This window comes from Danio rerio, chromosome 11 (assembly GCF_052040795.2).
Source record: "Danio rerio strain M-AB ecotype USA chromosome 11, GRCz13ab, whole genome shotgun sequence".
Classification (NCBI taxonomy): domain Eukaryota; kingdom Metazoa; phylum Chordata; class Actinopteri; order Cypriniformes; family Danionidae; genus Danio; species Danio rerio.
The window spans coordinates 33,164,176-33,177,018 of NC_141031.1; the positions used below are offsets into that span (position 1 = coordinate 33,164,176).

Below are 12,843 nucleotides of genomic sequence, written 5' to 3' on the forward strand. Positions count from 1 at the left end.
TTTGTAAAATGTCATTCACAAATACAAAGTGACAGACACACGTGTGCACGGCAAATTTGACTGCATCTTCGCTCTACAACCACAGGTCGGCACTCACAACCTCTCAGATTCGTCAGTACAACTACAAATCTCCCGCGCTCTGACTTTTGCTACACATCTCCCGCGATCTCTGTAGCAGAACTCATCTGTGCACTCGCAGATGCAGAGGCGTGAGCAGCGCTGGGCAGGGGAGGGGCGGGGCTGGTGTAAAGCTGTTTGATTGGCTGATGCCTGACCAATGAACAATGCTAGCAGCCAACAGGACTGAGGTGCAAAATAATCATTTCCCACGATTATTTTATTATTTAGGGTTTATTTAAACTCTTTTCTGAAGAGATTCTTGTTAAAAATAATAAATTCTGTGGAAATGTACATACTAGTAAAAGAGCAGCAAAGCCAGTTTATTGGCTAGAGCCAGCCAATGAGATGGGGCGTTTCTGTTTGTCAGGACACAGGGCAGCTCACGTTGTTGGAGGCCTCGAGCAATCAGAGGGTAAGTTATGATTTTTAATAATTATCTATATGTTCAATACTGTTAGCTAAGCTAAGGACTGTGCTGGGTGCTTCTCTTGTTTGTTTTTTTATATAAGAAACAGTTATGAGTTATCTAGGAGCTGCTTTCAATCATGTTATATGGTTCTAAAGATACGATTCAACCCACATGAAATAAGAAGTTGTAATAGTATTTATAGTAAATAATATTACATTTTTGAACCATACTAACTATAATAAACTGTATTATACTGTATATTTTGCAGTATCTACAACTTTGTTAATGAATGCAACAGCACACTGTAGTATTAACTAGCATGAACTTTAATAAATTGAAGTATATTTACACACACACACACACACACACACACACACACACACACACACACACACACACACACACACACACATTAATAGCAATTAAAAATAACACTAGGCGTTTCAGTTTCTTACAGATCATACCGGTTTTTGTTATTATAACCTGCATCATATCTATCTATCCATCTATCTATTTACATGTTTGTGTACAGTGTGTCCTTTATATCACTTTTTTAATTATGAACGTTACTAACTATAGGTTATTTCTCAGTTTCCTGTAAGGATGGAGTGACAGGAGAGATCAGCATGTTTCAAGTCGATGAGGAACTCAGAGAAGCTGCATAGCTTGAATAGGATGTTATTTATGCTAAAGATGACATGATGATCCAGCTCATCTACAAACACTTCAAAATGATTCAGATCATTCAAGAGGAAGCCAACTTTATTTTCTCTTTTTTCTTGCCAAGATGACTACAGATTTGAACAAAACACACACTCACCCACAAACACAACTTTTATTTTGATAATTGTTTAATGTAGTATTTTTACACTTTACTGTAAGGCAGGGGTGTCAAACTCAGTTCCTGAAGGGCCGTAACCCTGCACGTTTTTAGTTGCAACCCTGCTTCAACACACTTAAGTGAAAGTTTCAAACAAACCTGAAGGACTCAATTAGTTTGATCAGGTGTGTTTAATTAGGGTTAGAACTAAACTTTGCAAAGCTGCAGCCCTCCAGGAACTGAGTTTGACACCTGTTCTGTAAGGGAATGTAATTTGTCAAATAAAATTTACAGTCCAAATAAGTGCAGTGCAAATGTCTAGTTACTTGTATTGAAATATTTCAGGGTTTTTCCTTGTTCATAATGAGATGGAGGTGGTAAATCCAACTTCATCATTACCCATCAAATGTTATCTCCTCTTTAATACTTTGCTCAAGCCTTAACTAATGGTCAGAAAGCAAGCCATTGTGTAAAGCTGGTTGATGCTCGCTGTAATAGAGAGAGATGATGACTGTTCAGCTTATGTTGCTTAACCCTGCAGATGAGATGCTCAAAGTGGACCCTCAGCCGAGCGATGGACACTGTCTCCCTCACCTAGTTGCTCTTCCTTTGAACACACATATCATGTTGAAGGATGCAAGTTGTGGACCTAAATCAGATGTAATGCATGTAGATGTAAAAATTAGAAAGAAATGAAACTGCTTTAAAATGTATTAGGTTTTACATATAAATATGTGTTCTTAACAGATTTGTTTCAGCTTGATATTTGCATAATAAATGGCATTAGAATGTTTAGTTTTAAACAGATAGCTATATTTCAATTTTTTCAAATTTAAGCTATATATATATATATATATATATATATATATATATATATATATATATATATATATATACTCACATACATACAAGTATACTTCAATTTATTAAAGTTCATGCTAGTTAATACTACAGTGTGCTGTTGCATTCATTAACAAAGTTGTAGATACTGCAATATATACTGTATAATACAGTTTATTATAGTTAGTATGGTTCAAAAATGTAATATTATTTACTATAAATACTATTACAACTTCTTATTTCATGTGGGTTGAATCGTATCTTTAGAACCATATAACATGATTGAAAGCAGCTCCTAGATAACTCATAACTGTTTCTTATATAAAAAAACAAACAAGAGAAGCACCCAGCACAGTCCTTAGCTTAGCTAACAGTATTGAACATATAGATAATTATTAAAAATCATAACTTACCCTCTGATTGCTCGAGGCCTCCAACAACGTGAGCTGCCCTGTGTCCTGACAAACAGAAACGCCCCATCTCATTGGCTGGCTCTAGCCAATAAACTGGCTTTGCTGCTCTTTTACTGGTATGTACATTTCCACAGAATTTATTATTTTTAACAAGAATCTCTTCAGAAAAGAGTTTAAATAAACCCTAAATAATAAAATAATCGTGGGAAATTATTATTTTGCACCTCAGTCCTGTTGGCTGCTAGCATTGTTCATTGGTCAGGCATCAGCCAATCAAACAGCTTTACACCAGCCCCGCCCCTCCCCTGCCCAGCGCTGCTCACGCCTCTGCATCTGCGAGTGCACAGATGAGTTCTGCTACAGAGATCGCGGGAGATGTGTAGCAAAAGTCAGAGCGCGGGAGATTTGTAGTTGTACTGACGAATCTGAGAGGTTGTGAGTGCCGACCTGTGGTTGTAGAGCGAAGATGCAGTCAAATTTGCCGTGCACACGTGTGTCTGTCACTTTGTATTTGTGAATGACATTTTACAAATACACAACTATTAATCTGCAACTTCGAATTTAAAACATAAGTGTGTGGATTGTTGTGTGTGTGTGCAAATCGAGGATTTCAGCTGTTCACATCAGAGCTGTAAGTGTACATTTCAACCTACACATACAAATATTATTATCACAAGTGCTCACATTTACATTTGCAAGCTCTCGAGTTTCGCAACTGATTTACTTTCATACATAACATTCATTTAAATTAAATGACGGATCAAAATCAAGCACCAAGCCAAATGCACCTCTCACTATGGTATGGGGTTTTTGTAGAGCATCCTTGCTATGTGATCTGATTTGTTTCATTTCTTTTGAATGGAGCTTCCCCATAATATAATAATATTAGAAAAAGGGGTATAAATGAATAATACTAAATTGTTGGACAGAAAAACTAAACATGGTATACCTGCTCCATGGAGGTCTCGTGCAGCTCATTCAGGTTTAATGTGTAAATGCCTTCCTCTGCTCCAAATATCAGATACTGGTCTGCAATGCACGAACAGACTTATCAGAGGTGGTTTAGCACGAGCAGACGCTTATGTAGGCAGTATTAATAGATGCGTATTAACATTTGAGCTTTGCCAGATAATGGTGTCAAGCTCACCTCGTGTGTCGGGGTTGATCCATGAGGTAGCGCAGTGTATTTTTAATGGGCAGCCATTGAAGACTTTCGAGAAACATGCTCCCATCTGGACACGGAAATACAAGAATAGATCATTTAAATGCAGTTAAAAGGTGAATTAAAAAAAAAAAAAAAAAAAAAAAAAATATATATATATATATATATATATATATATATATATATATATATATATATATATATATATATATATATATATATATGTTGTTGATATAGTGCCATAGATCTACAGTGCCTATACATAAAACAAGATACCCCTTTGAAATAATTGTGTCATTCTGTCTGAAATCAAATCACATTCCAAATTAACTTCTCCAAGCCTTTGGCATGTTTTGTAGCCTTCTCCTAACCTGTGCCTTTCTACAACTTTTCTCCCGAAGGTCTTTTGAAAGCAGGATGTAATGTGAATAAAGGTATACATTTTCACAGGGTATGATGATTTTCTATAGGCACTGTAAATATGTGACACTGTCTTAACATGTCTTAATATGGCGTCCACTCACATGAACCTTTGGAGTTGGCGGAAGACCATTGCTGATGGGTTTCTGTGGGAATATACAACAACGGAAATTCAATTTCTTTATTCTTTCTTTATAGGCATATTATTCATTTAGTAGGTACATAATGATGATAACTATAATTATCATTTATTATAACTATATATAGATATAATATTATATCATAGTATAGTCATAGAATAGTAATTTGTAGCTGATCAATATCATTTAAATTTTTTTAATTATGTAATTATGTAATTATATAAAGATAATTATGTATGTTTATATGTACAGTATTTATATCTGCTCCATTTGCTCAACATCCGTAGTGTACTGGTCGGCATTACTGTTTCCTGTCATGTCTTATTTGCACTTAATGTTGCACAAACCGCACTTTGCACTCATATTTATAGTCTTATTTTATTTCTTTTTAACTGTAGTTTATCTTATTTTTTTTGTTCTCTAGATTTTTATAGTAGTGCACAGTCCTGTGTTATGCTGTCAATATATGTTGTTTGATGTAGCAGCTTGGTCCTGGAGGAACATTGTTTGGTTTCACTGTATACTGCACGGTATATTGTTGAAATGACAATAAAAGCCAACTTGACTTATATAAAAAGGTGTGCCAATATGCATAGAATTAAACACATCTATTATAATATTACACTATTTTTTTAAATACAATTACATTTTTACTATTATTTTCCTACCATTTATTTATTATTACTATATAGCATTGTATGCGATATCAAGAGGAATAAAACTACGTAATACATATTTACTTCATTTATAATAAATATAATACACAATAATAAGAATAACTGTGAAATCAAATGGCTTAAAATTATTAAATTATTACTAAAATTATATAATATTTTAAAATCACTTAAGATTACTATATAAAAGGTGTGCAAATATGCATATAATTAAATGTATCTATTATAATATTTCACTTTTTATAAAATAACATTTATTTTTTTACTACTATTTTACTATTATTACTATATAGAATTATTTGCAATATCAACAGCAATAATATGTTATATGTATTTAAGATTGACTTCTTATACTTACTCAACATAATACACAATAATAAGAATAACTTTTAAATTAAATAACTACTTAAAAATATTTTTGTAAAATAATGAAAAATCACATAAGATAAAAATGAGTTCAAATATGCATCTAATTAAATCTATTACAATATTTCACTTTATTAAATGAAATTTGCTTTTTGTTATTATTTTACTATTATTACTACACAGAACAATTTGCTCTATCAGCAAAAAAATTATGTAATACATATTTAATGTTTACTTTATATACCTTATAATCAACATACTAAACAATAATAAGAATAACAGTGATAGTAAATGACTACTTAAATCAAAATATTTTAGTAAAATAATGAAAAAAAAAACAGAAAATAATAAGATAACTATATAAAAAGGTGTGCAAATATGCCTATATTTAGATGCATCTATTATAATATTTCATTTTTTCTTTAATAACATTTATTTTTTACTACTATTTTACTATTATTACTGTATAGAATTATTTGCAATATTAAAAGCAATAATATGTTATATTTATTTAAGATTTACTTACTTTATATACCTTATAATCACAATACAATGCACAATAATAAGATTTGTGAATTTAAATGACAACTTAAAAACATTTCAGTAAAATAATGAAAAAACAGAAAAGAATAAGATTATATAAAAATGCAGTGCAAATATGAATATAATTAAACAAATATAATATTTCACTTTTTATTAAATAAAATTACATTTTTACTACTTTTTTACTATTATTAATATATAGAATTATATACGATGTCAACGGCAATAATAATGTTACATATATTTAAAATTTACTTTATATACCTTATAAATAATATAAAACACAAAAATAACTGAAATTAAATTACTACTTAAAATATTTTTGTAAAATGAAAAATCATATAATTTACTTATATAAAATGCATTTTCAAATATGCATACAATTAAATGTTTCACTTTTTATTAAATAAAATTTATTTTGTACAATTTTACTATTATTACTACATAGAATTATATGCAATATTAATAGAAATTGAAATATGTAACACATATTTAATATTTACTTTATATACCTTGTAATCAACATGATACACAATAATAAGTAAATAAATAATAAATAAATAATACAAAACTAAAAAAATAAGATAATTATATAAAATGTGCAAATATGCATATAATAATATTTCACTCTTTATTAAATAAAATTAATTTTGTTACTAATATTTTAATATTAGTACTTAACAGCAGTATAATGCATATTTCGGATTTACTTTATCTGCCTAATACTTATTATAATAAACAATATTAAGTATAACTGTGAAATTAAATAACTAATTAAATACAAATATTTAAACACACACACACACACACACACACACACACACACACACACACACACACACACACACACACACACACACACACACACACACACACACACACACACACACACACACAATTACAAGAAAATAGCATTGCAGTTCACTAATTGTATTGACTAAAATGAAGCAATACTGGAAAATCTTTCTTGTCCTTTGGTACAGGAACAGCAGGGGGCATCGTGGACTGTCTCTCTGTTGACGCAGAGTGTTCAGATGGGCTTATTCCATTACCTGCAAATAAGAAAGCATATATGCACAGTTCAGTCACAAGGTTTTGTTAAGAAAGCTTAAAAGATATTTTAAACAGGTATACAGGGGGGACACACACCTAAGGAAGTGTGCTTTATGCCTGCAATTACATTAGAAGGTCAGCATTATCAGCATTGTTTCCTAAGCTACTGTTGTGATTTGCACACTAAGACACAATAGAAGCTAGTCAAGCGTGTGAATCAAAAAACACGACTGTGACAATGACTGACAGCAGAACAAAGATCTGACAAGGGAAAGATGACAGGGGTGGAGTGGGTGTTTTATGATGTCTTCAAGAGGGCGTATGACATTTCACATGCCAACACCGCTTCTCTTCAAGAGGGCGAGAGAAAAGAATGGCATGTGATCTCACTAGCGACTAACTAGAGGCACGAACACTAGGATGGTCTGGAAATGGGTTTAGGGCAGGGGTTTAAGCGTTATTACAGGGCAGACCCTCCAGTATCTTGTGATCGAAGGATTTAACGAAATCAAAGAAATGTCATTAAATTTAGAGGAGATTGACATTTTTTTTAATTGCTGTGCAGCATTGGCACTCACAATGCATTGCTTAGAGCTCCAATCTGATTCGTTACTCGTTCGTTGTTTTTAGATGTGGCCAATAATACATTTCCAGTTTGAACTGATCTACACAACGAGGACTTTTACTAAGCAAAGTGCTGTATGTCCGACAGATTGAAATATTCATGTATCTTTCTCTATTTATCCCTTTTAATGCACTTTAATTCTTTTTTATACTCCGCTTTTAATTATTTTATTTAAAGCACTTTGAATTACCATTGTGTATAAAATGTGTAATATAAATAAAATTGGCTTACATACTCCATGTGTAAATGTAAATAAAGCATGCCAGCAGGTTAAGTTAGGTCTCCACAGACTTCAGTGTGTATTTGACAAGCTATGAATTGCTTGATTTGCTGGAACTAGTATCGATGTGTTTCATTTTCTAAAATCTCAAATAAATGTTCTGTGATAAAACACTGACAACGGTGTATTTGGCTTGATGGCAAAGTGCAATTTATCCAAAATAAATAATGTTATAATATATAATAGAGTGTTGTGGTAACGCATTACAAGTAACTTGAGTCACGTAATTACAGTATATTACTTTTCCAGGTAAAAAATAAGTAATAATATTTGAGTCACTTTTTTGAAAATGTAATGTGAGTTACTGTTTAGATTAGACTTTTTTGAATGCATTGAAGAAAAAGAAAAGGGATAGTCTCAATGGACAGTGATTTTACTTAAGACAAATACACAAGTAGCAAACATCTTACTTTAAACTTTCACTAATCTGTAAATACATCATGTAAAGCCAGGAAGTTCTCAGATAACACTATCCTAAAATATTATTTTGCTGTGTTTTTTATAAAGTTAAATGCAGGTGTATGTTATAAAGTGCATTGTTAATTGCAGAACACTTCTAATAAAAAAATAAGTCCTGAAAGAGATCAAGCTTCAGCTCAGCCAGATAATAAATAAATAAATAAATATTAATTTTTTTATTTACAATTTTTTAATACTACCTACAGCCATATACTCTATACAATGTATTGCAGAACTTCTTTTTCTCCATAATTTAGATTCTTATTGTTATTATTATTTTTAAGGTCACAAATGGTTGAGTAAGCATTTCACTATGTATCTTATTGTGTATGACAATTTAAATTTGAAGTCATTCTTGTGTTATTTTATGCATGCATATATATATACAGTATATACAGAATATGATACAGTAAGCTTTATAGGGTTAAGAGATCAACACTTAATTTTCTCCTTCTGTGTTTCCTTTATATAAATATAAATATTCTTTTAAGTTTTGAGGAAAAAGCTGCTATTTCAAATGGCAAAAATCTGAAAACTCACTGCAAAATCCTGGAGGGACTGATTGGGAAAAGTTGAGTTTAATAAGGGACGGGGCCTGTCTTACTGTTTTCTTCCTCATCATGATTTTCCTCATCGTCAAACGAGACTTGAAGCCTCTGGTCGAACTGACTACATATCCCAGCATCCCCCTGGGCTCCCCACAGGCCGTGTTCTTCCTGATGGGTCTCATTACCTAAACTGCTGAGCTTGTATGCAGGCAGTCGAGGAGGTGGAGGTCGAGGAGGGACGCTGGTGGATGATCGAGCAGGGCTTTCGGGTTCCGGGCAGCGCTTTATTGTGCCCTGGTTATTCCTGTCAGGATCAGCAGAGGGACTTTGATGTGGTCCCGGACTGGGCTTTGGCTGGAAACAGCAGGACAAAATTAGCAGCATGCAATCGAACAATACTTTGATAACAAAAAACAAAACAAAAAAACGACACACTTTAGAAGCTGTTGACTGAATTATGATACGTTTTAGGCCAAAATGAGAAATAGACTAAAAATGGTGAAAATAATAACACCACCTATACATAAACAACCCTTTAATATTTAATAATAATTAATTTATAAGTTATAATATTTTCAAAAAATTATTATTGCTATTATTAATACAAATAATAAAGTATTATTATTGATATTATTACTAGAATTATTTAGGAATTTAATGATTCTATGTTGTGATGAATTTCTGATGATCACATTTCTTTCAGTTGTATGCTTATTTGGATGACTTCAATATTATTCTATATGATTTATGGTTATTGTACGCCTATTATTATCTTATGTATGTTGCATTATTATCATCATCTTTGTATGTTTAACCTTTATACGTTTATGAAGCAGCCATGTTCAAGCAGACTGTAGTCTGATGAGAAATACAGAAATACTGTGCAAACACAACCAGAAACAGGAAAAGAATTTTAAAAAACAGGATGTGTAAGTAACGTAACGGGAACAGGTGTATGGAGGTAAAGTCATAAGGGCACTTGCGTTCTGATTCATGTGCAACACACCTGCACACTCAGACACGCACCCATGCCCAGTTGCAATGACTTTCAAAATACTATGACCCTAAAACTACCCATGTGAACTTCAGCTAAACTTAAAGTTGACAGCTCAATCTACAGTGAATAAGATATACTGAGCATTGTTTTTGCTGAAGTGCACACATTTGAAGTAGGAGGGAAAGACCTGATCATGGGTAAGGAGTATCTGGGAGAGTTGAGATCCTATTAGTGGAGAAGTTAATGGAGATGTGATAATGTGTACATTTTAATAGAGAAGTGTATTTATACTGTGTGCTAGCCTACACTTATCAGCGATCGAACAATCTGTCTCTGTTGTTACTAATGCTGTAAAAATAAACTTCTTTGCCTAAAGACTTAAGAGATGTCAGACTTTATTTTTTGAAAACTTTGACTTAGAAACTTAGAAAATATTTTGCAGACCCGAATATATTTTCCACAACAGTATCAGTAAAAATAAACTTATTAAACTAGAATATTTTTTTTTTGACAATTTTATGATTTTTTTAGGGGTGGTTTTATTTTGTATTTGATTAAATGCAGTAAACATTACAAACATTTTCCAGTTTGATCAATTTTAAAATACCATTCATTTCTGTTGTGGCACAGTTTGATTTTTAACATCATTACTATAGTTTTCGGTCTCAGATAATCCTTCAGAAAGTATTCTAGTATGAAGATTTGGTTTATTATTTATGATAAATCACGAAGCATTCATAATCATCAGTGATTAAACTGTTGTTATGTTTATTTTTTTGTTATACTTATTTTTTCAGCATTTTTAAGCAACATAATGTTCAAAAGAACAGTTTTTATTCTAAACATAATATTTTTCTAGCAATTTAAAATGTCTCTAGTATTATTATGATATTACAGTAATGCTTTTATAATAATTTATGGTGATGATGATAACTATCATTATTATTAATTTAATACTAATATTAAATTGTGAAATTAAAAAATAATTAAAATAAATATAAATATATAAAATTATAATTTAAATGTTCCAAAAATCAGATAATAACATTTGACTCTTTAAATAAAATAATAAATAAGTAAATAAACAAATAATAAATCAATAAATTAACAAATAAATAAATAAATTAATTAATTAATTAATGAAAACATTGCATCCAGTGAGACTAAAGAAGAGCGACTCACTGAATTACTGAAAATTATCCATACTTAATTTTGACCAATAGCACTGATTTCTCTAAAAATAACAATAAAAACAGACCCAAACATTACAATGCTGGCAAACCTTGAAAGGTTTCAAGCAATTACACAAATTATTGACTGGGACATTCACCTTGGGAGGAAGAGGTGGAGGGACCTTGGGCCTCATGGTGGAGCTTTTCGTGCTGAGACAAATCAGATATCCAATTAGATGAGTCACATTGCTAATCATTCATGCTAATCATACAACATAATTCGAGGACATTAACAAGATGTTAATGGACCTCTGTGGTTTGTTTCATCTGACACTCCAACACCAACAAGGGTACGATAGAGGACAAAAACACACAACAGACAAACATGCAATCAAATGCACCAGGAATAATACACCCTCTAATAAAGGTTATTATTTACTCACCCGCATGCCATTGTTAAAGATCATTTTTGAAGTACGAAATTCAGCATCGCATCAAGTCAAATTGATTTTTTTGGCCGTCACTAATAACAGCTTTCAGGTTTGCAACATGAGGATGAATAAATTATGACAACATCTTCATTTTTGTATCAATGTATAAGAAAGCTCACTAGTGTGTACACAAGAGTGAAGTGTATGTAATAGAGGTTGTACACAGAGCTGGGTAGTCTGCATATAATTTGTAATCAGTACTGTTTACCAGTACACAACAAAATTTAAAGTCAGCTAAATAATGTATTAAATTAGATCACTCTGTTATGGTAATGTAATCTGACTACTTTTTGGATAACATTTAGATTACTTCTGGGCTAACCTTTATTTGATGTCACATATAATATATAGAATTAATAGAATAATCTAGAATAAGCCTCGACAGCATTTTAAAGCACAAAGTTTGTACAGGCAGTACCTAAAAGTACTAACACTAATAAACCTTGCTGTCAGTGTTTGACCATACTATTTCTAAATTATATGCACTGAAATTTTGGCCACTGATAATTATAGTACGAAAACAGAAAATTCCATTTTGAAATTGCCAATGAGAAAAAAAGTTTCAGAGTGCAGGGTCCACCCAACTCCAAGAAGAATTTTTGGTTTTGGCCATAATTTTAATTTTGGTGCATTTTATGATCTTATGATTTTAATGTATATGTGTATGTAATAGAGGTTGTACACAGAGCTGGGTAATTACTTACAAATTGTAATCAGTACTGTTTACAACTTTAACAACAAAATTTAAAGGCAGTCATTTTTTGGATTAGATTACACATTTATGGTAATGTAATCTGACTACTTTTTGAATTACATTTAGATTACTTTTGTGCTAACCATTTTTTGGTGTTACATATTCTATATACAGTAGTACGTGAAAAAAAAAATCACCAACTTAAGCCTCGACAGTGTTTTAAATCACAACGTTTGTACAGGTAACACCTAAAACACTAACACTAATAAACCAGTGTTTGACGATAGTATTTCTGAATTAAAAGCACTGAAATTTCAGCCACTGAGAATTATCGTCCGAAAATGGAAAATTCCATTTTGAAATTGCCAATGGGAAAAAAAGGTTTCCACCCACCTCCAACATGAATTTTTGGTTTTGGCCATTATTTTCACGTCAGTGCATTTTATTATCTTATGATTTTAAAATGCTAACTTAATATTATAAAAACTTGAAATATATACTACAAACTTTATTTAAAATAAATGAAATTTATAGCAATATCACTGCTACATCAAATATTACATAAAATATTTCGACTAAAATAGTAGAAGTTTGACAAAATCAATTTAAAACATAAA

At 31.4% G+C, this 12,843-nt stretch overlaps 1 protein-coding gene and 3 long non-coding RNA genes across 18 annotated transcripts in view; 1 reads left to right on the forward strand and 3 right to left on the reverse strand.

Moving 5' to 3' along the window:
* LOC147834847 (uncharacterized) overlaps positions 1 to 12,843 on the reverse strand; it is a 337,793-nt gene that overhangs the window by 212,367 nt on the left and 112,583 nt on the right. The window lies entirely within an intron of this gene.
* map4k3a (mitogen-activated protein kinase kinase kinase kinase 3a) overlaps positions 1 to 12,843 on the reverse strand; it is a 143,498-nt gene that overhangs the window by 19,962 nt on the left and 110,693 nt on the right. For 5 of the 15 annotated variants that reach the window (XM_087273887.1, XM_087273884.1, XM_087273885.1 and 2 more), the window contains 6 exons: positions 11,200 to 11,251; positions 8,929 to 9,226; positions 6,862 to 6,959; positions 4,289 to 4,330; positions 3,750 to 3,834; positions 3,552 to 3,631 (listed from right to left, as the gene is read on the reverse strand). In XM_087273887.1, coding sequence (XP_087130013.1) covers positions 3,552 to 3,631; positions 3,750 to 3,834; positions 4,289 to 4,330; positions 6,862 to 6,959; positions 8,929 to 9,226; positions 11,200 to 11,251 — 655 coding nt within the window. Of the gene's footprint in view, positions 1 to 3,334; positions 3,632 to 3,749; positions 3,835 to 4,288; positions 4,331 to 6,861; positions 6,960 to 8,928; positions 9,227 to 11,199; positions 11,252 to 12,843 lie in introns of all 15 variants that reach the window. The other 10 variants (XM_087273890.1, XM_087273888.1, XM_087273889.1 and 7 more) reach the window with 3 other exon arrangements.
* Positions 419 to 1,652, forward strand: LOC137496710 (uncharacterized). The gene is made up of 2 exons (XR_015502734.1): positions 419 to 532; positions 1,121 to 1,652. It is a non-coding gene; the product is annotated as an uncharacterized LOC137496710 (long non-coding RNA).
* LOC141376629 (uncharacterized) lies at positions 1,274 to 2,733 on the reverse strand. Its single transcript, XR_015502733.1, has 3 exons — positions 2,603 to 2,733; positions 1,602 to 1,998; positions 1,274 to 1,433 (listed from the first exon to the last, which is right to left on the reverse strand). It is a non-coding gene; the product is annotated as an uncharacterized LOC141376629 (long non-coding RNA).